This window comes from Mustela nigripes, chromosome 3 (assembly GCF_022355385.1).
Source record: "Mustela nigripes isolate SB6536 chromosome 3, MUSNIG.SB6536, whole genome shotgun sequence".
Taxonomy (NCBI): Eukaryota; Metazoa; Chordata; class Mammalia; order Carnivora; family Mustelidae; genus Mustela; species Mustela nigripes.
Genome location: NC_081559.1, coordinates 58180259 through 58205838, shown reverse-complemented (window position 1 = coordinate 58205838; position 25580 = coordinate 58180259). Strand labels below are relative to the sequence as shown.

Genomic DNA, 25580 nt, shown 5'->3' with positions numbered 1-25580 from the left:
TCTTTTCTGCGTATCTTTTAACTCATGGCAGAGTCAAGTAAAGTGAATAATTACTATTATTATTTAGAGAAAAATTTTGATCTCAAGTTTATATCATTATTACCAAGTATAAATGTATAATTTCAATGTTTTAAAATCTATATTAGAAAAGTAAAATTTTAAGTTTACTCCATTACAATGAATACTTACAGTAATGCATAATGAAATTTAATTTCATTTTAGTGGCCTAAAATTTGAACCTCACACTGTAAAACCGATTTCTGCCCATTGAAATCTAATTTTAAATTTAATTATCCTAGGGACCCCTGGGTGACTCAGATTGTTAAGCATCTGCTTTTGGCTCAGGCCATAATCTTGGGGTACTGGAATCGAGTCCCTCATCAGGATCCCTGCTCAGTGGGGAGTCTGCTTCTCCCTCTCCCTCTGCCTGCCTCTCCCCCAGCTTGTGTGCTCTCTCTGTCTCTTTCTCTAACAAATAAATAATTAAAATATTTTTGAAAAATTTACCTCTCCTATTCAATAAGATGTAGTATTTGATAAACAATGCTTCAAACATTTATAAATTCTTGATGTGTGCGTCTGTTTTTAGTGTATTATATTTATGAAAATTGTTTTTAATAAATGAATAAACTCTCTCAATTCTTCCTAGTATGACTTTTTTAAAATTGTGTGAGCTTGTGGTCACATATGTGAGGGAGGGAACAGCACCTCGAGTCCGCCAGAAAGGTGAGCAGTGATTTGTGTTAAGTGGGAATAGGGCTGCATGTCAGTAAAGAAAGGAAGCTAATGTTACCACAGGCCTGTTAGAGCATGTTTAATGGATCTTATTTTAGAACTTATAAGAACCCCATGAGGTAGACATCTTTTATCCTTATACTGATTCATATATTAAATCTCAAGACGGTTGGATAAATCACCTTAATTTACAGGACTGGGAAATTGAAAGCTGGGATATAAATCCAGATCTAATTAAAAGGTCTGTTCTTGGGGCGCCTGGGTGGCTCAGTGGGTTAAAGCCTCTGCCTTCGGCTCAGATCATGATCCCAGGGTCCTGGCATCAAGCCCCACGTTGGGCTTTCTGTTCAGCAGGGAGCCTGCTTCCTCCTCTCTGCCTGCCTCTCTGCCTGCTTGTGATCTCTGTCTATCAAATCAATAAATAAAATCTTTTTTAAAAATTTTTAAAATAATTTTAAAAATAATAAAAAAAATAAAAGCTCTGTTCTTTTTATTATCTGACATAGTTTTCCAACGTATGGAAAGTAAAGCAGACTATAAGCTCTTCAAAGATAGGAGCTCTGCCCAAAGTGCCATTGTGCGTATAGTCTGCCTGTCTGTCTCCCTGTCTCTCTGTATTCATTCATTCAAGCAGGTGTTCAGGGCCTACTGTGAGCCAGGCTCTGTGCTAGGCCCTGAGAATACAATGGTGAACAAGACAAACAAGAGGCCCTGTCCTTGAGGAGCTGAAAAACCAGAAAGGGCAGAGCAGAGAGATTACAGTCAGATTACAGTCATCTTGTGTGATCAGAGCTATGGGGGGAGGAAGGTGGAGGTTCTCAGAGAATTCAGATTTTGGGGATCTGGGAACATGACTTGTAGGAAGCAGCCTCCAAGCGGAGACTTCACAAGCAAGCAGGGGTCGTCTGGGTGCAGGAAACCAGGGATGCTACTGGAGAGAGGTCCCGGAGGAGCGTACTGAACAAGCAAAGGTCTGGAATGAAGAAAAGGGCCACACTGAGAAGGAGCAGGGTTGGCAGGGGGGTGGAGCGGTGTTACAAAGGAATTTATAGACAATGTTCAAAGGATTGGAAACAATGGGATCGCACTTGCATTTGAGGACAATCTCTCCGAGCAGAGTCTAGAGACCCAACAGAGGGGTGGGGGTGACGGGGTGAGGAGCTCGGAGGGACTAAGAGTTGGAGGAGGTGAAGGGTTGGGGGCCGGCCCTACCGAGTGGTGCTGGGGGCCGGGAAGTGGAAAGGCTGAGTCTGGAGACTGATGTGAGGGAGAAGAGCACACTCTGGACTGTCCACAAAGGTGTGTCCAGTTTCTCAAGAATACTGAGAACAAGCCTGAAAACAACGGATAGAGGTCAAATCGCATCACACAGAACTCCATGGGAAATGGCTATAATTGAATGCTCCCCGTTAATGAAAATGGAGACATCTACGAAATATTATGTAGTCATAAAGAATATGAGATGTTGCCATTTACAACACGGATGGACCTAGAGAATATAATGTTAAGTGAAACAAGTCAATCAGAGAAGAACAAATACCATATGATTTGACCCATATGTGGAATTTAAGAAACAAGACAACTGAACAAAGGGGGAAAAGAGAGACAAAAAACCAGTGTCTTCAATGCAGAGAACAAACTGGTGGTTGCCAGAGGGGAGGTGGGTAAGGGAAAGTAGATTAAGGAGATTAGGAGTACACTGACCTTCCTGAGCACTGAAAAATGTATAGCATTGTTGAATCATTATATTGCACACCTGAAACTGATATAACAGTGTATATAATTATACTTACATAAAAAAATAAATTTTAAAAAGAAGAGACTTCTCATGAGTTCTAAAGTATAACTATTCCTGGGTTGCTGGGGGGAGAAGGGTCGGGACAGGAAGGTGGGGTTATGGACATTGGGGAGGGTATGTTCTATGGTGAGTGCTGTGAAGTGTGTAAACCTGGCGATTCACAGACCTGTACCCCTGGGGATTAAAATACATTATATGTTTATTAAAAAATATATTTTTAATTAAAAAAAAAAGAAAAGAAATCTTTAAGGTTATCACAAGAAAACAAACAAAAAAAAGTCTTGAACTGCAGCATCCAGAGGGAATGGCTCTGGTAAAAAAAAAAAAAAAGTACTCAAGCATTTGAAGGTATTTATCTCTTATAAGATTAGAGGTCTTCATCTAACTTCCTGGAATTGATAGGAGAGAAGGGATTCTTTCCCTTGAGTCAAGATGCAATCATTCTATGATTTTGCATGTCCTTGCTTTCCATGGAAAAAGATTTGCTCCATGATTGGTGAGTCTATTATTTTCCTCCTTAAGTTTACGTGGCACAGTGCTGTCAGGTACAACTTCTTTATCAACACTGTCTAGTAGATGAAAAACGATGTAAATCTTTTTCCATGGAAAGCAAGGACATGCAAAATCATAGAATGACTGCATCTTGACTCAAGGGAAAAAATTCCTTTTCTCCTATCAAGACTGTCTATTATTAGATGCACACAAACTAAAAAAGAACATTTGATCTTTGGCATAATTTAGATTTTGAACTATTACTGTTAAAATACAAGGGAGGGGGTTATGTTTGGACCTAAGTCAGAATTTTTTCAATGCCAAAATGTTTCATATATTTCTTGGAATTATCATTATAATGGTGAATTAAAATTTTTACTGATCACTTTTTATTAATTTTGTGCTAGCACTGTTCATACAGAGTACTTAAAAAATGTCAAGCATTTCTTGTTGAACTACATAGTCTTCAGTGAGATAAAGGAATATTTCCTGCATCTCTTCAATACAACTCACCTCTGATTCAAAGAACACAATAAAGAGTCATTTCATAAAATGTTATTGACATTAGGGTTGACAGCAAATTAACATATTTTTGTAAACTGTAAGACTGATATTTAATTACAGGGTACAAAATAAAATAGTGTCTTCTCTTATCAAGTACTGGTTTATTATAGCGTGGAACATGGTATTATGTTTCTATTTTGCTACTATATTTAAAACAATATTTGGACTTATCTTCTTAAATTTTTCTTAATAACACTATGTTACTATTCCAATGTCAATTTTATATTTGACACAGTCTAGGATGTATTATTTTATGGATAGAGCTTAGACATATTGGGTAATAACAAATAACAAATTTGTTATTTGTTATACTGTAGATCACAAATAGTCAAGGATCAGCAATGCCACATGGCTCAAATCTAATCTTTACACACCTGTTTTTTTTATCCCTTTGCATCATCAGGAAGGATCAGCAATGGTCGCCCAATCATTAAGTGAATGCCTAAGAGAAATAACATCCATATGGCATCTATTCCATTAACTCTAGTTAAAAGTACTTCCCCCGTACACAAGCATTAACTTCCTACATGGGGGGTCTGCATAGAAAAGAGGTCCAGAAAACTGATCTTAACGTGTGTGTGAGTTAAGTTCATAATTTCCACTAAAATAAGAAGAGTCGTTTGTTTTTCCAGTAAATTCTGTGTTTGATTAAAACTTCAAAGGGAAGTTACTAAACAAATGACCTACTTACTTAGCATCGCCTTTCAGAACAACAGGGAGGATAGTCACTGAGCACTGTCCACCAGCAATGCTTTCAGTCGAGTATAGGAAAAAAACAGAGGCTCTTCTCGGGAAAACAGGAAGATCCATGGACTTTAATTGGAAAACCTGGTTTGTCTGGGCGGCTTTATTTCACTCCCCTCACAAGTGAGAATGCCTTGGTCACTCCTCTTTCAAAGCAGCTGTCTGGCCGAGAGAGGACGGCAGGACACTGGGGGCAGAGATGCAGACACCGTGCATTCTTGAGCCTCTGAGATCCAGCAAGGAGCAGACAGCTGTCAGGTGGAGGTCTCCGTAGGGCCAAGGACTGTCATGGTTTGCACCAGAACTAGCATGTCAGGAGTTGCACAAAATCATTGGGTAAAAAGAAACTTGCCACTTATACCTTTTATGAACTGTATTTATCTAAAATTCCACACATATTGAGTGATATAAGTATCTTAAATTTTTGCATGGGTTTTGTCCCCATGTACATTCTTAGTTCCTGAAAACCCTGAGAAAGAAATAGAAGGGTTATAAATAGCATTTCAAAGATATGTTCCCTGACTGTAAAGTTTGTGCATTCTTGGGCAGAAGAGATGAACCTGCGAGAAAGAATGAGAGATTACATCTCTGTGCACCGTCATCCTCTGGCCCCAGGCCATTCATCCCTACAACACACTTAGATAGCACCTCCCTTCCAAGTCCCCAGCACCGCCTGCGGGACAAACTGCCGAAAAGGACATTCCTCGAAGTCCCTCCTAGCCAGTGACTCCCACTGGCAAAGCAATCTAGTCCCTTCTTTCTAATCATCAGCTCCTCTGACTTTGGGATCTACTTTAACCTTTGTCATGGCAGGGTAATTCCCCAGAAATCCTAGAGGGAAAATTAAAATAATACTAGTGAAAAACAATTTTCTTAAGATTTACTTATTGGTTAGAGAGAGAGCACAAGTAGGGGAAGCAGCAGGCTGGCTGGGGGAGAAGCCGGCTCCCTGCTGAGCAAGGAGCAGGATGCGGGACTTGATCCCAGGACACTGGGATCATAGGCTGAGCTGAAGGCAGACACTTAACTGACTGAGCAACCCAGGCATTCTGTGAAGAATAATTTTAATGACAACTCCACTCCCATTTGTGGAGACTACCATGAGCTTTTTGGAAATATTTTACTTATTCCCCCTACCTCTTTAATCCTTAAATACTGGTTGTAAAATACTGCTTCAAAAAGACAATGAGGCTGAGCCTGAGTGGGCAACCCACCCACACTCTCTCTACTGTACCAATGTGTGTGTCTGTCCAGTGTTAGCTACCATAGAACCCCGCGATGGCAACAAAGAACGTTTGTTCGCATGACCACAAATTTCTGTCCTGCCCCCATCCTCCATCCTACCCAAAGTTTCCAAAGTTTCTAGAGAAATTCTGCAATGCATTGTAAAAATCTATTGGGATTTAAATCTAAGGGAAAAGAAAACTGCCAGATAGACTACTACCCGGAAAACACCATCATTACTCGTGGACCCCCTTCCCTTCTTCCTGGGTCACGTGCCACTCAAGGATATTCTTTAATAAGGGTTCGCTGAAGCCCAGGCTGTCTTTCCCCTAGAAAAGTTGTCCTCTCCCCTCTGTCTCAGATCCTCAAAGGGCAGCTAAGATTATTTCATGTGCATCATGTGCATTCCTTTCTTCCTGCGAACATCTGTTCAACATCCTTCAGACTGAAACCTGTTCACGCACGGATCTTTGGGGCACTGGAAGACTGACCCACAGCTTTTTCCTCTCACAACTATTTTTAACCTTGTAGACTGTGTTTTTCAACCTTTCAGTAATTTTCATGTCTCTGCTTATTCTCCTCATTTCTCCATGTTGTGTAATATTCCTTTGAGTTCTCTTTTTCCAAGGAACGCGAAGAACTCGATGATTCAGCCCTCTGCCCACATATCCGCTTGAGGCAGGAGGCTCTCCTCCCTGCTTATCTGAGCTACAGAATCGTTTGGCTCCAGTGCAGCTCTGTTTTTCCAGCTGTCAAGCAGCAGCTGACCAGATTTTTTTTTATACACACTGAAAACTGACATGCAGCAAAGTGTGTTATGGAGTGGTAGGCTGGATGCAGGGTCTCAAAAAAGCACAGAGGCAAAATAGCATCTTAGAACTCAGAGTGGCAATGAACCTACGCAGAAAGACAAGCTTGACAATTTCATTATGTGCCAGGTACCAGGCCAGCTGCTGAAAATAAACAGAATAAAACCCAGTCCCTGGCCCTTCAGAAGGGAGGGACAAAAATGAATTAGCATTTATTCATTCAGTGAGTCTGTAAACACATTATGAGCTGCTATTACGTGCCAGAATTTATTCTAGGCCCTGAGAGTATATCAGTGAACAACATAGACAAAATCCTTGGAGATCACTGGATACAAAAATGCATAGTAGATAATTATGTGGATTGGAGTTAAACCTCTTGGGTGCAAATGCTGGCTGTGTGATACTGAGAGGAATGTTTGCCTCTCTGTGTGTCACCTGTAAAGTAGAGATGGTCACAGTCCCTACTGCATAGGGTTGTTGGGAAGATTACATGAGTTAATACAAGTAAAGAACTTGGAAGAATCTCCAGTACATAACATGGGATCTGTAGCCTTAGCTGTTACTACATTAGATAATGTGAAAATTAATAAAAAGAAGTCTTATTTATTTTTTCTTTTTTAAATTTAATTTAATTTAATTTTTTCGGTGTTCCAAAAGCCATTATTTAGGCACCACACCCAGTGCTCCATGCAATACGTGCCCTCCTTAATACCTACCACCAGGCTCACCCAACCTCCCACTCCCCTCCCCTCCAAAACCCTCAGATTGTTTCTCAGAGTCCACAGTCTCCCACGGTTTGTCTCCTCCTTCAGTTTCCCCCAACTCACTTCTCCTCTCCATCTCCCAATGTTCTCCATGTTATTCTTATGCTCCACAAGTAAGTGAAACCATATGATAACTGACTCTCTCTGCTTGACTTATTTCACTCAGCATAATCTCCTCCAGTGCCATTAATGCTGATACCAAAGTTGGGTATTCATCCTTTCTGATGGAGGCATAACACTCCATTGTTTATGTGGACCATACCTTCTTTATTCATTCATCTGTTCAAGGGCACCTTGGCTCTTTCCACAGTTTGGTGACTGTGGCCATTGCTGCTATGAACATTGGGGTACACATGGCCCTTCTTTTCACTACATCTGTATCTTTGGGGTAAATACTCAGTAGTGCAATTACAGGGTCATAGGGTAGCTCTATTTGTAATTTCTTAGCATAATAATAGGAATCTCCTCTTACGAAGTCTTTTTGGATTGGAGTGGGAAGATTGGCGAGCTTCCATGAGCAGCATTCCTCATCACTAGCAGACAGAAAAGGAAGAGATGTACCCTGCACTTAGAGGGACACTACTTCACTATCCCAGCAAGAGGAAGAAAGTCTCCCGCCACACCCTCAACAGCCCAACCAATGAGAGACTGTTACAACTCAGCCAATAGAGGGCCACTGTACTTCCAACTCCCAGTTTACTCCAATAGATTTTTTTGTTTGTTCATTAAACCCCCTCATAATATTCCCCTTTCCTCTATAAAACAGTGTCTCCTTTGTTCTGAAGACTTGCCTATGGTTTTGCCATAGCTAGTGTGTCTCCAATGGCCATTCTCTGCTATTCCCAAAGAAACCCATTTTTGCTGGTGAAGTAACCAACAGGGTTTTGTATTTTTTTCTTAAGTTTAACAATAATTACATTACAGAGTAAATGCATTTCATTAAAAGAAGCGAGGCATGAGGTTTTCTCGGAGCACAGAGGCAGAGCCCCTCACCTGGCGGGGTGGTGGACAGAGCTTCTCAGAGGAGCTAAGACTGCAGTCCAGAAGGTTAAGTAGTATTTAGCCCGATTAAAAAATGGGGAATGGAGTACTGGGCAGAGGAAGCATCATGGCTGAAGATCTGGAAGGAAAGCAGAGAGCAGCAATGCTTAGAAGTGCCCCTAACTTAGCGTAGGTGGTGGAGGTGGGGAGAAGTGGTAAGAAGGAGGGTTAAGCAGAGATCAGACCGTGTAAAGGAACTCCAGCTTTGTCCTTCAGCAGGCGACGCCATTAACTGTAGACGGGAAGGTTTACAGAGGCTGCACTGGAGTGAAAGTGCAAGAGGAGAAGCCAGTCAGCGACTAGGATGGAAAGAGAAGGCCCGAGCTCACATGAAGGTCTTGAGCTTAGCGGGGTGTGGACAAATAACAGAGATATTAAAGAGGCTGATGTGTAAGGTCAGGAAAGAGCAGACGTCAGGGAGGACTCCTGGGTTTCTGGCTTGGGCAATGTGGCAGGAGATACCTCTCCCTGAGATGGGGCCCGATGGACAAGGATCGAGCTTGGCATCTGGGGGGGCCGTTGGGGAGTGAGTATGGGTGATGCCGGCAATAATGAATGATTAGCTTACTGCTGGCTACATTTTCTCTGATAGGCTCCTGAGTGACCCAGGCTGGGACATCCTAGAGCTCAGGACCCAGCAAGCAGATCCCAACTGGAGATATATGTGCAGCAATCATCAACATGGAAAGCTTCTGAGAGTAGCTGAAATTACTCATTTATTATCTCATTAAATCTCCACAACTCTGTGAAGTAGCTTTAAAAAAAAGACCCACGGGCATATAATAATTAGATGACAGACCCAGGCTTGTCTGACTTTCAAATCTTCACTCTTTCCTCTTCTTCACTCTGCCTTCTGGGTGGTATGTTTAGTGCTGGGAAGAAGGAGTTGTTTCCGTGTTCTCCTTCTGTTCTGCGTCTGTATCATTTCCATATAGTAAAGGCAGTGACAGAGGTATGCACGGGGTTTATGTACCACCAATTTTGAGATTCCAGAAGGACGCTGGCCTCAAAAGTCTTGTTAAAAGTGTAGGTCCAACCAGGTCTGTTCATCAGAATAAATGGAGTTTGAGAGTGGAGAGAGGGGTGGAGTAGTGGGGCCTTTGCCTGAGAGAACTCACTTGGAGGAAGATTACGCAAGGGGATACTTGGCACAGAAGGGACAAGGAGAAGAGAAGATAGCAAGGCCCGGGAGAGTGGGGGGATGGGAGGAAGGGCCCCCAGGGGACTGTCCCACTCTGACACATCAGACCGTAGCTCAGTGCCTTCACGTGGCCTCCGGAAAATCTAATATTCTTCCTCAGATTCCCTGCAAAAAAAAAAAAAAATGCTTTTGGGGGGCCAATAAAGCTCAGTCATCTCTGGAATTTGGTCTTGGATTTTGCTAGCAAGTTTGGATGGGTTAGCAATTGTAAACTCATTTATAAACATTGTGATCTCCGTGATGGGCCTCACTTGTTCACCATGAGATTCCCAGTATCTCATACTGCCTGGCAACGTAGCATTTCAGTAAGTACGAACCTTGATTGAGTTAAAGCTAAACGTAAATAAACAGTTATACAGAGAATGTTAAAAAGCTTTTCTAAAATACATATTGTAAATCTATATAGTAGATTCACCATGTTGAAGTTTTTTGGTCTTCCTAATAGAAGCCAGAACGCTGAGTTGCCCATTGAGGACCTCTGATGGCAGTACTCCTGGCCATCATCTAGTTTCTACCCAAAAGACTTCGGGTGGTCTTTGCAATGTTACTCATAACCACATGATCTGATTTAGAATCAATCTTCTGTTGAAAAGAACGCCACAGACCTAAAATGAAACCACATAAACCAAGTTACCAAGTTACCACATTAACCAAGACTTTGTATCTAATCTAATTGCTGTTCCAACCTCCTCCAGAAATGTAGTCTTCATGAGACAGTGGGGAATCTTCTGATCAGCACCAAGAAGGTAATCTGTCCCATGGACTCACCATCCTTGAAAGGAAAAAGAGGGGATCCACTTCAAAGACCCCCTACCCTTCCCTGTATGGGGAGGTTATCTTACCTGGAATAGTCCTCTCTTTTTCTTTTGTTAATAAATTCCTTGTCCCACCCTCCGTTCTAGAAAGACCCTTCATCATGTACAGTTTCTCAGAGCTTCCTTCTATCTGCTAGATGGGATGCTGCTGGATTGATGAATTAATTAATAAAGCCAATTAGATTTCCACTTTACTCAGTTGAATTTTATTTTTTAATACTTCTTATCAAGTTCATAATCCACTGTTTCTTGTGAAATATTTTATAGTTTGGCCACCAACATAATAATGCTAACACACTGGTGGATGTGACAGAAAGTCTTAACTAGAAAGAGATAAATGTTTGGTTTTTTGTTTTTGTTTTTGTTTTAAGAGAGAAATGTTTGTAATGGAATCCTCAAGAAGTACTCACTTGAGTCCTGAAACTTTTCCTGGGTGCCGTTCAAAGTCAAAGTCAAAGGTAAGTATTCAACAAACTCAGTAGTCAGGTATTTTTCTGTATAAGATTCCTGTCAAGTGACTTACATGTATTTTTTAGGTCTTGCCTCTATTTCCAAGCATCTTTGAATATTATATGGCCACAAAACTAAATGGTCACAAAATGCGGACATGTCATTTAAATTATTAAGATACTGTGGTGGATAGAGGACAAAACAAATGATGTTGTAACAGCCTTTGGGGTGCTCGAAGAAAACAAAGACCAATGAATAAGGTGTGCTTGCTGCTGAAATACTGGAATAGAGAAATGAGACGATTATTATTTATGGCGTCTTTTTAAACATGTAAGGTCTTCCATGACTACACCTTCATTCCATATTATGGAAATAAACAAAGACCACCCAAATAAGAACGATCAAAAGCTATTTTTTTAGAACTTAATATAGTAAGGGAATTAACCACCATCAGTTGGCATTTGGATTCAAAGGCAGACAGGGGAGTGGGAGTGCTTTATAGGTTAACAGAAAAAAAAAAAAAAAGAAGGCAGGGGGATTTCAAGTATGCTCTGATTAGAAATTATTGACATGGGAAAACAGTAGGCAGGCTAACTAGAAGTGAAATATTCTGCAAGATTGGATTGGGGAGCATATTAATCTTTTTTTGCTTAGTTCCAAGTCAGAACTGGCCACTCTGGGCAGGTTACTGTAAAGGTTGTGCATCAGAATCCAATTGTCATATATGGCATGGCCACTCTCTGTGTGCGTATGCAGCTTCTCAGAGTTGAGATTTCAGAGGTTAGCTTTCCTGGAAAGAGCCCAGTGTAACTAGCACATGCTGGAACCAGCGCTCTAAAGGAGTCATAACAGTCTGCTGATTCTGAGTATTTGCCACATTCGTCTTGGAACGGTGCATTAACCTTACAGCAAGCATTCTTCAGTATCACCCCAAAGGAGTGGTTCTTGGGGGCAAAAAAAAAAAATTGTTACTCTTCTTATATATAAAGCTCAGATATATAGAGAACATATAGTACATAAAGACATGTACAGTGTATCTGTGCTCTTCAAGTTTCCTAGGGAGTTCGTTAAAAAAAAAAAAAAACTAAAGTAGTAAAACCAGGGATGCCTGGGTGGCTCAGTCAGTTAGGCATCTGCCTTTGGCTCAGGTCATGATCCCAGGGTCCTGGGATCAAGTCCCACATCGGCTCCTTGCACAGCGGGGAGCCTGCTTCTCCCTCTGCCTGCTGCTGTTCCCGTTGGTTATGCTCTCCTTCTCTGACAAATAAATGAATAAAATCTTTTAAAAAAAAATAGTAAAACTGGTCTGGAGTGGGGAGGGTAAAGAAATATATATATTTTCCCAGTTGGTGTAGTTTCTGTCTGAAATACTACAACTACTGTCCATTCTTCTCTCAAAACATGGGGAATATCACCAGAATAAAGCTCTCTGCATACATCCATAGCAAAGACTCCATGTGGTATCCTTAAGAAGATCCAGTCTTCCTCGGAGTGTTATTTTCCATGCCATATTGCCTTTATTAAGAGCACTGAGCTCAAGTCACAGAAACCAGATGCCTGTCCAGAAAGTACATGATGAGAGGAATGAAGTTGAACTCCACCATCTTGGCAAGACCAAGGAGAGTCATAAATGAAGAATTTTAAGCTGTATGCTTAACCTGCTAAAATTACATGATAAATTAGGGCTCCTGGGTGAATCAATTGGTTAAGCCTCTGACTCTTGATTTCAGATGATGTCATGATCTCCAGGTCTTGGATTCCAGTCCCATGTTGGGCTCCTCTCAGCAGGGAGTCGGCTTCTCCCTGTCCCTCTGCCCCATCTCCCACTCACTCATGCAGAGGCACTCTCTCTCTCTCAATAAATAAATAAATAAAATCTTTAAAATAAATAAGTAAATAAAATTATATGATAAACTTTGAACTATTCTAGATGAAAATAAATGACTGTCCACTTAAAAACAGTTAAGATGATAAATTTTGTGTTATATATATTTTACCACAATTTAAAAAAAAAAAAAGAGATGATGTCTTATTTTCCATGCTAGTCCAATACAAGCATGAACTCTTTGCTCCCCACTTATTATTGTGATCTAGAAAACAATACACAACAAAATCAGGAAGCCTTCTGACATAGGACTTTCTGATTATGTGATTTACCACTCAGAAGAGAATAGGTGGTCTCTCCCATGGCCAATGACATCTCTCCTTTAGTTTACTGCTGTAAACAAAAATGATGTTCTACTGATCCTTGCTACTTCTTCCTTTCCATGACAGCAACCACGAACCCCTGGCCGCTCCACTCCACTGCTAACTCAGCAGCACCCTCACCACAGGTTTAAAGTTTGGGAAACCCTAAGGAGGAGAGGTCATCACAGCCACAGCCACTGAGTGAGAACACGGTTCTAAGGATCTTAAACACGTTTGCTCATAAAGTCATAGAATTATTTGTTAGGGACTAAAATAAGCAAATTCTCCAAATTAAAACAAGACAAAACAAACAAACAAAAGCACAGACTAGCCAAAGGACACCAACAAACAGAAGAGCACAGAAGTGTCCTCCTGTTTTGGCTGGTGTCTGGTCTAACAGGCAGCAAAAGGCCTTTCATGACCACCAAGTGGTCACCACCACCAAGAATGCCTTATTTAGCATTATTGATAACTGGGGCAAGGAAAACACACCAAACCACAGCTGAGAAACAGGTTTTAGAGAGTTACCGTTAAGTACAAATCAACATGATGAAATTCTTTCATGAGAAGCTTCACAAAGAGAAGCATCTGGCCAGTTCATTTTGCAACGTGGAGATAGTTGACCTTTATCCCTTCTCTAGCTGTTCTCTCTCTCACCCACCTAACATATAGTACTGCCTGATTCTCACAGCTGAAGTTCAAGTAGGAGCTGGTTCCTTTCCTTTTCCTTCGTGGCTCCCTAGTACATACAAAATATTGAATTTCAGACTGAAGAAAGTTCCACAGCTGACCTTTATCTCCAACACTCTTAAACACCCCCAGATTCTGGTTAAACTAACAAGCATGAACTCTTTGCTCCCCACTTATATAGATATTCCCTGAACATCCTCCCATTTTCTCATTCAACCTTTGCATGCAGTTATTCCTTTGGCCCCAAATTTCTTCTTTCCTTACATCTAAGTCCATAGAGTTACCCAACTAGCTATCTATTTTTTTTATATAACTCTTGGTAGATATTTTGTTGTAAATTTTGTTGCAAATAGGTTTCATCTAGAACACAAGCAGAATAATCTTCCAAACTGTAGTTGGTAGGAAAAGCAGAAAATTGAACAGAAACAGATGGGGTCAGTGTTGAAGGTAACTGGTAAAGTGAGTTTTAATCTGGATTTTAAAAGAGGTGAGATGTGAGATTTGGCTTGGGCAGCAGGAGTCCATCCCCAGATAAGTGGGGCAAATTATGGGGAGGGTAGGTGTCCACTGAGCAAAAGAACAAATAAAAACCTTTGAACTTGGGACACCTGGGTGGCTCAGTGGGTTAAGCCTTCACCTTCAGCTTGGGTCACAATCCCGGGGTCCTGGGTTCAAGTCCCACATCTGGCTCCCTGCTCACCAGGGAGCTGTCTCTCTGTCTGCTGCTCCTCCTGATTGTGCACAGGGTCTCTCTCTCCTTCTCTCTCTCTCTCTCTCTCTGACAAATAAATAATAAAATCTTTAAAAGAAAGGTTAAAAAAAAAACCCAAAACCTTAGTACTTACTTTACTTCTTCTCCAGAACCAAGGCCAAGGAAGAAAGTCTATTCCGTTCCCTTACCACTCCCTCTGCCCTCACTAACCTCCTTCTCTCCCTTCTTTCTACATGTGCGATCCCATTTCTTCCAGGCCTCTGGTTCCAACCCCCAAGAACACACAAAAAGATTTAAGACATTTTTTCTTCACTTATCATTTCTTGTTTTCATTTTTTTTCAACTCTTGGTCATTGGAAATGTCCCATTTATTCTTCTCATTTTCTTCCACCCTTCATTCTCCAGGGCCTAGGGAAATGGTCAGAACACATCGGTAGTCAATAAATGTTGAAACATTTGGATCTTAATGACCTAGCAGACACAACAGTTATTAGACATGTCTGTGGCAGCTGGAGATACTGCACAAAGTCTCTGGCAACCCCCAAGAAGAGAATCACAGAGTATATGCCTAGGAGTTTTAGCACAAAGTCATGTCCTCTTTGCCAATTGATTAGTTATCTATTCATGTATAATAAAATACCCCCAAAACTTTGGGGCCTATCTTAGACTTTGGCTACAGTAGTCTACAATTATTCACTATGTGAAAATCAACTCCTCTCTTTCTAGAGGGTCCTGGTAGAGACAGAAAGCATGATCATGGAACTCCAAGCATATTAGTGTGCTAGGGCTGCTGCTGTACCAAAGTAAGACAAACTGGCTATTTACACAACAGCAGTGTATTGTCTCACGGTTCTGGAGGCTGCAAGTCCCAGATTGAGGGACCAGCACGGTTGGCCCCTTCTGAGCTTGTGAGAGAAGAACTTCGTCTGAGTTTCTTTCCTTGGCTTGGAGATGATCATGAACTTGTGTCTTTTTACCTCCTCTTCTTTGTGTGAATGTCTGTCTCTGTGTTCAAATTTCCCCTTCTTATAACCTCTCATGTTAGATTAGAGCCCCCCCCCAACAAGTACTTCTTTTTAACCCCATGACTTTTGTGAAGACCCTATTTCCAAATAAGACCACTTTCTGAAATACTGGGGATTAGGACTCCAACATGACTTTTCACTTCATCCCATTATGAAATGAAAATAGTATTTTATAAGATATGGCAGCAGAGGGGCGCCTGGGTGGCTCAGTAGGTTAAAGCCTCTGCCTTTGGCTCAGGTCATGATCCTGGGGTCCTGGGATCGAGCCCTGCATTGGCCTCTCCGCTCAGCGGGGAGCCTGCTTCTCTCTCTCTCTCTCTCTGCCTGCCTCTCTGCCTACTTGTGATCTGTCTGTAAAAAAAAAAAAAAAAAAATCTAAAAAAAAAAAAAAAAAAAAGATATGTCAGGAGAGCCTGAATGGTAGAGCAAGCACAAGAGAAACACATGAGCAGAGAGCTTAGTCTTCATGATGGCTTTCTGGATGCTTCCATGTCTCTTATGACACACCTGAAGCTTCACGGGAAGTGCTGGAGGGCCAGGTAACAGTAGGGAAGAGCAAGCCTTGTGCGAAATGAGCTGGCACCAGTCCTAAGTGGATGGCTGCTCCCATCACAGCCCCACCCAGGGATGCCCAGAAATACAATAGAAGAGAAATCTTCCTAAGGGACGAACTTTTATTACAGCTGTTTTTCCATTTTGTCTGGGAAGAGAGATGGCCTGATAGAACATCAACACTGACTCACATGTGGTAGCGAATGTGGTGGCCAGCTGGCTCCTTAGGGACTTGAAAAAACAAGACTGGAAGACTGGTGATAGAGAAGTTGGGGTAGGGGAGATTTGGGAAAGAATACCTTGAAATGGGAAGAGTGGGAAGGTACTTGTGTCTCATCCGAGTCTCCCCTCCAGAGAACAAGTTTACCTGTCCCGTGGATGTCAGCCTTCCTCCCTCCAGCTTCCCCTTGCTGAACGTACAGTGTGCTGGGACAGTCATGGAGGTTAAGCAAGGGCTCAGCTATATTGCCTTCCCTCCCCAAGGCTGGTATGACTTGTGGCTTTCCTCCCCCACTGCTTTGTGTACAAACCGGCGAGAGAGCAGAGGTGAACACTGAGCTCCCAACATGGCACCATTCCCTGTAGTCTTTGCTGAACTTTTTTTTTTTTTTTAAAGAGTCTTAAATATCGGTGATACCTTATTTGCTTCCACTTTCGCCTTTAAGAGAAAACTGGAGAAAGCAACAGTGTTTTGTGTTTACAAAGATAAACGGCCTCTTTACCCAGAGAAGATCAAAACCTCAAACAACAGAGAAGACAAGAGGACCATCCCCACATCTCTTGAGCTGCCCTTGTCATCTTAGACAAAGTCTTCAGTCCACTGGCCTAGGACTCTGGGTGTGGCCAATTCAAGATTGAGGGCCAAGAAATCAGACCAATCTGTTCCTGTGATATAAAGTTGAACAGAAGCTACACCAAGGGTCAAGTGCCTGTATTTCACAGGACTCAGGAACCAGGCAGCTACTTATAAAACAACAACAACAACAAACAAAATTCATTTCAGGCACAACTTTTTTTGTTTGTTTTGTTTTTAAATCAGTGAAAGAAAATGGGCCTTAGAAGCTGTGGTGATCTGTGCAGCAGCAAGTGTGTGCATTAGTCTTTGTTTTGTTTTGGTTTTGTTTAAATTACCACAATGCTGGCACATCTCATTTGCATGAAATTCTACACCATACATACTCATTGTAGTAAAATTACCCCCCTCCCCAGTCCCAGGAGAAAAGAAACTACTCAGTAGGAAAATTTTCACTGAAATCTAACCACACTTCATTAAGTGGACTGTGACAAGATTATAAATGGTATGAAAAATAACATTTTAACATTTGGCCATCAACTTAAGGGCACACGTTTATACAGATTTTTATGATTTTTGTAGTTTTACTATATTCTACCTTCAAAGGTCCTCAGAATTAGCATAATTACCAGGAGAGACAAAGAAAAGAACACCACTGAGGGCGAAGGCAGTCCTTGCTGGACGGCTCTTTTCACAGCGCCAGCTCACAGGTTCCAGAAGCCGTTGTGACTCACCTTGTGAGCAGGTAGGAAAGCGAAGAGTGGATGGATTTGAGACACACTTGTAAAGGCAGATTTGAGAAGAAGTGGTAGCCGGGTGAATGTAGTAGAATAGAGAAGAAAACCTGAGGTGACTGAAGTTTTCAGTTTTTGTGAATGGTGAACAGGAACGCTTTTAATGAAGACCCAGATGACTCCAGAAGGGCAGGGAGAAACTGACACAGGAGTTCAGTTTGAGCCTCTGGAGGTGGGTGTGGGCGAGCCTAGGTATCTGTGGTGAGCAGCCAGTGGTCAAAACAGGAAAAGATCCCTGAGATGGAAAGCAAAGTCCGCACTTGAGATAAAGGATGAAAACTTGAATGTATTCATAAACCTGTGTTAATGTCCCACAGGACTTTGCATGTTTAATCTTTTACCTCTATGGGGACAGAAGCTTTGCTTTTCCAGTGCAGTGAACCCAAGCTGAAGAGGCCCTTAAAGGGTGGGAGTACTTATCCTCAAGAAAGGAAGTAAGCCTCACGAGACCCTAAAGGCAAATGTTTACCAGAGTATTTTATCCTGAAAGTGCCAAATGCACAGGCCTCATGTATCTTGTTCCACTTCTCTCTCCAGCAACTAGAAGAGGGTCTGGCACCCAGCAGCCGCTCCAGTATTTGGGGGAGTGGGCAGAATAAATAATAATAAATGCCACAGAGGATAGGAGGGAAGGAAGGAAGGAAGGGAGGAATCCAGGAAGGAAGGGAGGAATCCACAGGGCATAGTGGGAACTGAGGAAGGGAGAAGCCACGTGCAACCACTTTCTCCTCCCTAAACTCTCCTTGCAAGACCGAAAGATGGGAAGCCTTGTGAAGCGACGGTTAACAACCCCGGACTCTGTATTTAGGCTCCACGAAGTCCTAGCTGAGTGCCTCGGACTGGAGTGACTTAACCTTTCTGTGCCTAGGCTTTCTCCCTGTAAAATAAACACAGTAAATCCTTAGAGTAGCTCCCAGGGGGGAAAGTAAGTTCCACATAAGTGTTATTGTTATTTTTGGCATCTTATGAGAAGGTAAACCTGTAAGACAAGCTGGAAATACCCTACGGAGGGCGAATTCAGCTACTTAGCCTTTAAGCGCCATTCACAAAGGAACAATCACCTTTCTCTCCCTTTGCCTTCCAGAAGGTTGGAACACCCCCACTACCTCCCAACAGACTTTCACTAGCACAAGACAGAGACCTGGGTTTTAGCTGGGCTGCCAGCAGTGAGCCCTGAGTTTGCAGACCCCATGGGAGGGCAGCGCCAAGGTCCCTTTCTGCTCGGGCGGACCACCTTGTGCGCGCCGGCGGCAGGCGCTGGCTCTCCCCGGCTCCGGCTCTCGCAGCCCCGCCCGCGCGTCCCGGGGGCCCTGCACCCTGCGCGCCCCGGCTGCCGCCCCGCGCCCGGCACACGGGGGAGGCGCCTCTCGGGCGCCCTCCGGCCGGGATGCCAGTGCCCCGCGCCCGGCGCGCCTTCGCCCGCAGCCTGCCCGCGCGCGGCCTTTATACCGAGCGGGCGGGACGCTCACTAATGTTTAACTCGGGGCAGAAACTTGGGAGCGCCGAGTGACTCCGCGGCCCGGAGCGGCGGAGCTGGACGCGCGTCCCTGCGGGTCGCCTGACTTCTGCCTGCGCTCCTGCTCCCGGCACTCAGTTCCGGGCACACGCCGACGATGAAGGTGAGTGAACAGCGCCTTTCCTAACCCCAGGGTTGAATCGTAGGGGCTTCCTCACCAGAGTCTCCCCAAATGGACCCCGAAGCTGGAGGAACGCGACCAGGAGCTCCTCTTCGGTGGAAGCTCCAGGGCCGCCCCCTGTCAGGTGAAGGGACGTCTCAGAGCCCCCGCCTGGCGCTCGGCCCCCCGGGGTTTCTGCTAGAACCAGGCAGCCGAGCCTGGGAGGACGCTGAGAGCCGCCCATAAATCGCCCGCTCGCACCCTCACTTGGCTTCTCTCTTACTTGGCTTCTGACATGCAGGAGGCCGTAGAGAAGCAAACGCCAATGGACTCAGCTGCCACAAGTTCAGGGGCAGCCACTCTTGCAACCTCCGCACTCCAAACCCCTCTCAACCACTGTGCCCCTCTTCCGATGTTAGCCCATGGGCAAATCCCGCTGCCTAAGGTGCAGCGCGGGCCCCGAGCCTCTACCTCTACCAGACTGGGGCAGAGGGCTCGCTCTAACTGGGTATGATCTGACCGGCTTGCAGACGCCGTGGAAGGTGCTCCTGGGACTGCTGGGGCTTGCTGCGCTTGTCACCGTCATCACCGTGCCAGCGGTTCTGCTGAACAAAGGCAGTAAGTTTGAAACATTTGCAAATGGTAAGAGAGTCGAGACCAGTATAGGTTCTATCTTACCACGCTAAGCACACGGAGGAGAGCTAAGGATCTCGCTAGAGGCTTGTACGAGTGCACCAGGTTGTAACTGAGGCTTCCCTGTTGTTGTGGCTGCTTCTATGGAGTGGCTAGATGCCCTTGTTGGGGTCTTCAGTGTTTAGGCTGGGACAGCTTTGTATCATAAATACATACTTCCTGAAATCAAGGAGAAGTCTTAAGATTTCTTTTTATTAAATTCAAGTTTAAATTTTAAATTTAATATGATTTAAAGTAGAAAAAACCCAAACCTTTGTAGTTGTGATCTTCAAGGGAAAAGATACGGTGTTTAAAGTTTTCAAACAGTAGTAAAGATATCATAAGAGGAGGGAAAAAATAACAGAAGGAAAAGCCCCAAAAGACAGTTTTGAGAAGACACTTCGTGGGGAACCCAGTTTCTTTTCCTTCCAGGATGATGAAAATCCGTTAATCAGAGAGTTAAGATGCAAAGAAATAACTGCTTCACCATTTACAGGAATATGTCACAGTAAATCATAAAGCCGGTGTACACAGTAATATTCAGAGGTGGGTGGGATCAGTGATGTTTGGTGGATTCTTTCATTTAAAGCTGCCTTCATTTTTTTTTTTTTTAGCTTGCCTGATGCAGTTCAGCTCTAGCTCTTACTATAAAACCTTCATGTAATGGGATACACATTATTGGATGCAAACAAGTTGAGAACATCTAGTTTGGGTTTCTTCTGGCCTTACTTTCCTTTTAAGTAAATATTTACTTTCGTTTCAGTATTACACATTCTAGTCAGCCAACTGAAGCATTCTCTCTGGATGGTCTAGTCAGCCAGGAAATGTGCAGACAGTGCTCACATACTGAGGGGTCTTCTGTGAATTGCAAGGGGACGGTTCAGAATTAGTTTGTGAAGCTGTCAAGAGCTGTTTGCCTGGCAGTTTCAGGGCCAGGCAAAGATGCCAAAGGTTAAGTACCTGAGAGTGCTGACCTACTGATAATGACTTTTAGTTAAGAAAGCAATGGTTAGCATCTGCGTTCAGCTCAGGTCATGATTCCAGGGTTCTGGGATCGAGTCCCGTATCAGGCTCCCTGCTCAGCAGAGAGCCTGCGTCTCCCTTTCTCTCTGCTGCTGCCCCTGCTGGTACTCTCTCTGTGTCTGTCTGTCTGTCTCTCTCTCTGTCAAATACATTAAAAACAAAAAAAAATCCTTAAAGAAAGCAATGGTTGCCACCATTTAAGACAATTCAATGGCAGACATTAGTTCCCTTACATTTGACTTTGTTGTGTTAAAATGTAACTGTTTTCATAAAGTGATACTTCGTATTTTGAAACAACCACATACACAAAGCTTAGTTGTAAGAATGAGTCATTCAGGGTGCCTGGGTGGCTCAGTTGGTTAAACATCTGCCTTTGGCTCAGGTCATGATCTCAGGGTCCTGGGATTGAGTCCCATGTCAGACTCCCTACTTAGTGGGGAGTCTCCTCCCTCTACACCCCACCCTTGCTCATGATCTCTCTCTCTCAAATAAAGAAATAAAATCTTTTTTAAAAAGGGGTCATCCATACCATCAACAAATATTCACAGGACTGACAGTACGTGCCAGGCACTGTGCTACTTGTTGCAAATACAAAGATTAAAGTTTATAAAGATTATAAAGATCTCTGACCTCAAGAAGTTTATATCTACTGGGAGACAAATATGCAAAAACAAACAAACAAACAACAAAGTAACCTGGATAGTGCATTTTTCTCCAGACCATCACTGAGGCAGCACAGCGTCACAAGGAAGGATGGGTATAAAACTGTAATTATCAGCACGTTCCTTAGGGAAAGTTGGAAGGAACACTGACCTTCAATAAGCCACTTGAAATAGGCAGTGAAATGTTCTAGGGGCCTGAGTCATACAACTGCCTTCTAGGGGGTTTGGTCAAGTTGACTCCGGAGGGATTTTGCTTTACCAGGTGGGGTATGCAGACTGGGGAGGGGCTGTTTTGCCATTTCCCTTAAACACCTAGTCTCTTCCCTAAATGAAATTTGGACAGATATTTCAAGAACATTCTTTTGATGAGGATTTCTCCAGAGATTCATGTGTCTCCATCTAAGCATCGGGATTCAATAAAATAATTTAGAGAGACTTGAGCAAACTTACCTGTAGATTAGAAGGATTACTTCTGGGAATGTCAAGGAAGTCTTCTCAGGGAAGTTTCTTCTGTGGGGATACTCAAATAGTTAATGTCAGTGTCTGGAGATAAGATTTTCCAGAAAATGTAAATGCCTTATAAGTCAAAGAGACACAGATCATTATCTATCCTCTAATTGGATCATAAAAGGACTCCTGGCAGAAGAGCAGGGTGGGCAGCAGCTAAAAGAGTTGATTTTAACTTGCAGATAATGAGAACTACTCAGAATTTTGCATATGCCTGGACTGTTGGGCATGACGATGGGAATGTGGGTTTAGGGGGAGGCAAAGCTAGAGAGGAAACAGGGAAGTATCCCAGAAGACTGGTGCAGAGCAGAATTTAGAGGCTATCATGCTTCTCAGAAATGTGAACAATTAGGCTTCAGTAATTGATTAAACATAAAAGGAATGGGAAGGCAGCTCAGGGTGCTTCTTGGGCAACTGGGTGAATATGTGGTTTCATTGTGTGCTTTCTTTACGCTTAAAAAATAACACCCAAGTTATTTTTTTCTCATATTTCTTAGTTTATATATATATATATATATATATATATATATATATATATATATATTTTAGCAGAAAAGAGAAAAGAGAAATCATCTTATTTCAACTGTTGCTTTATTGTAGATGAAAACTTAGGAATGTGGCATTTTCACTAAATCAACAACCTCATTCCTGGGCTGTGTCACAACGAAGGACAGCATTCTTACAAAGAATCCAGAGTCACCACCCAAGAAATGTTCTCCATATTGTCCATCTATGTTTGAAGTTAAAAAAAAAAAAACACACGAAGGAAAGGAGAATAGGAGGTGGGAGAAAGGAAAGCTGAATGGAAAGAAAAGGAAGGAAGAAAAGAAGGGGAGGGAGGGAAGACGAGTTTGATAGAAAAGCAAAGTCCATGATCCAGTGGAGAGCTAAGAAATAAACAGCCAGAAGGAAAGAGGAAGAAATGAGCAAACCCAAGTTCATATCCCTGAGAGGTTGGTTTAAGAGAAGGTTAAGTGTTTCCATATGAAACAATGTCTTAAGCAGAACTAAACACACCCAGAAGAGAGAGAGAGGAGAGAGAACCGGCAGAGAACCATGAGCTCAATACTACTGTTTTTTGGGGTTTTTTTTTTGTTTGTTTTTTTTTAGAATAAAAACTCCCTGAGGTCAAGAATTATGCATTTTGTCCAGCAAAATTAAAAGTTCACCCCTTTCCGTGTGTATAATAAAAGATGGTATGTTTGTTTTGAAATCTTCAGATATCCTATTATAGAAGGATATTAAATTTAAACATTCAATTTCCTAGTCATCAGTAAAATAGATAAATACACTTTACTTTTAATGAAAGTATAGCAGTCCTAATGGTTTGCAGGTAATAAAACCTCTGACTCAGTATTTGTGATCCCTTTACTTCCCGTTTCATCTCATATTACAGTGTATGCTTTTGAAATATTTGTCAGATAATTTTATTATTGAGCTGTCATTCATCAAATAGTTTTATTATTGAGCTGTTATTTGTCAAATAGTTTTATTATTGAGTTTTATTATGGGACAAAAACGTCTCTGGTTCTTTTGTTCTTTTCACCGCTTTAGCAGTAAATTTCCTCTGCATCATTTTTTCAGTTAATAGGAAATTTGACTGCTCACCCATCCAGCAGTAATAAAAGGAAACCCAAATGTGAAGGAGACAGGAATAATCAGAGAAAGAAAAGATAGCATCTATGAAGTTTGCCTGATCTATTCTAGGTTTAAAAGCCCATAAGTGAGGCTGAATGAAAGCTTTGTGTATTTCAGAGGTCAGTTTCTAAGCAGTGAGCTCTGTAAAAGCTCAAGTTGACTTCAGCTGGCTCAGCTGACTATTGTCTACCTTTGTCAAGTGCTCATGAGGTCAGTGGGTTGGTCTTCTTCAGGTCAGCGATTGTGGTTCCCTAGCCCCAGTATGTGCCTTAAATTTCTCTCGTAAGCATCTCGCATCTCATCCCAAAAGGGATCAGAGAGGAAAAAGGGAAGACTGTTTGCCTGGTTGATGGATAAAGAAAGACAGTGTAAAATGACTGACTAGAGCCAGATCTGTGTACTTAACAAAGTGCTGGGGAAAAAAGCCCTTGGGAAAAGTAACTGGAAGCACATGCAGGACCACTTGCTTATGGAAAACAAGGCATGTGGACCTGTAATAACAGTTAACATGTGTTCACTCTGTGCCAGGTACTGGGCTGAGGGCTTTCAATGTAATTCTCCTTTGATCCCTAAGACAACCCTTTGAGAGAGGTTCTATTATCATCTCCATTTGTACAGAAATGTAAATTTTACTTTGAGAGGCTGCTTTTGGGATTTACTACTACATCATGAATTCCCCCAATACCTGAAACGACAGACATTTGTCATCTCACACTTTCTTCCAGTCAGGAATTAGGCGGTGGCTTAGCTGGGAGGTTCTAGCTCTAGGTTTCTCATGAGGTTTTAATCAAGATGTCATCTGAAAGTTTGACTGGGGCTGGTGGATCCAAGTCCAAGCTCCGTCCTGTGGCTGTTAGCTAGACATCTCGGTTCCCCACTGTGTGGGCCTTTCCATGGGGTGGAAAGAAGGAGCCAAGAGAGCGACCAGGTAGAAAGCCACAGAGCCTTTTGTGACCCAGCTTCAGGAGCGATACACCATCACTTCTGCTGTATTCTGTTGCTCACCCAAGCCAGCCTTGATACCATGCGAGAGGGCATGACACAAGGGCATGAGTGCTGGTAGCTGAGATCCCTGGGGATCCCTCGGGATCTTCGTAGAAGCTGGCCACCCAAGAAGTTAAGGAACTTGCTCAAAGCTCCACAGAGTTGAGATTCACATGCAGGCAATGTGACTCTAGAGCTGGTGCTCTTAAACTCCAAATCATTCTGCTGGTTTTGATCAAGTATAAATTTATGTGGCTATATTAGCATAAAGTTACAATTTCCCATGTATCTGCCGAGATATCCTGAAGATGCCAACAGTCCTGAAGAAAAATTCCTGCTGCTTTTGACTCCATTCCTGTATAAAGCTGTAGACAGGGAGTGACTTCCTGCTCAGGGCTGATATCCCATTCTTTGGACTGGTCTTACTACATATTTTTCATAGGTAGTAGGTCCAGATTTGCTTCTTGAGCTCAGTTACACCACTTTGTTTCTAATGCATATTATAGTATTTTATTTTACCTTCACAGAACAACCCATTAAGGTATTAATATCTTGACTTGTTACATTGAAGAAATGGAGGCATAGAAGTTTAGGGCTTTGTGAGTAAGTCCTACAACTTGGAAATCCAAACCTTTTGACTTTTAGCCTTTCCTGAGTCTGCTAATTTCCATCCATAGCTGTTTTAAAGAAGTGCTTTGGTGGAAATTTTTGTAAGTCAATGATTAATCATAGCTTTATGGTTTGACGCTAACCCATCATTGTTATAAATCAATTATCTTGTAAATATTTTTACCTTTAGTCTACATAGCTCCACTATGACCTTCAAAGGAGGGTGTGTCTCTCAATCTAAGAGTAAACTGAAATGACAAAATCAAACTCCTGAGTTAGCTGTATTATTTTTGCCAAGTACCGTTTTCAGCTTTATATTTTACTTCAAAATTCTAACTTCCTATGAAGTTTTTTAAACTTAATGATAAACTCTTGGCTCTAGTTACCTGTATCCATTCATGTGCACGTTTCTTCATTATTTGGTTCACGGGGGAAGCAAGTGGATGCATGAGCTTGGGACACATATTTCAGCATCGAAG

The 25580-nt window shown here is 42.5% G+C and overlaps 1 protein-coding gene and 1 long non-coding RNA gene across 3 annotated transcripts in view; one reads left to right on the top strand and one right to left on the bottom strand.

The window, feature by feature from the left end:
* Positions 1 to 8884: 8884 nt before the first annotated feature.
* On the bottom strand, positions 8885 to 19520 carry LOC132013788 (uncharacterized). Its single transcript, XR_009403103.1, has 3 exons — positions 19290 to 19520; positions 9788 to 9977; positions 8885 to 9477 (listed from the first exon to the last, which is right to left on the bottom strand). It is a non-coding gene; the product is annotated as an uncharacterized LOC132013788 (long non-coding RNA).
* DPP4 (dipeptidyl peptidase 4) overlaps positions 18762 to 25580 on the top strand; it is a 79237-nt gene continuing 72418 nt past the window's right edge. The window contains exons 1-2 of one of the 2 annotated variants that reach the window (XM_059394079.1): positions 18762 to 19009; positions 19537 to 19624. In XM_059394079.1, coding sequence (XP_059250062.1) covers positions 19004 to 19009; positions 19537 to 19624 — 94 coding nt within the window. In that variant the 5' untranslated portion in view covers positions 18762 to 19003. Of the gene's footprint in view, positions 19010 to 19536; positions 19649 to 25580 lie in introns of both variants that reach the window. The other variant, XM_059394078.1, reaches the window with a different exon arrangement.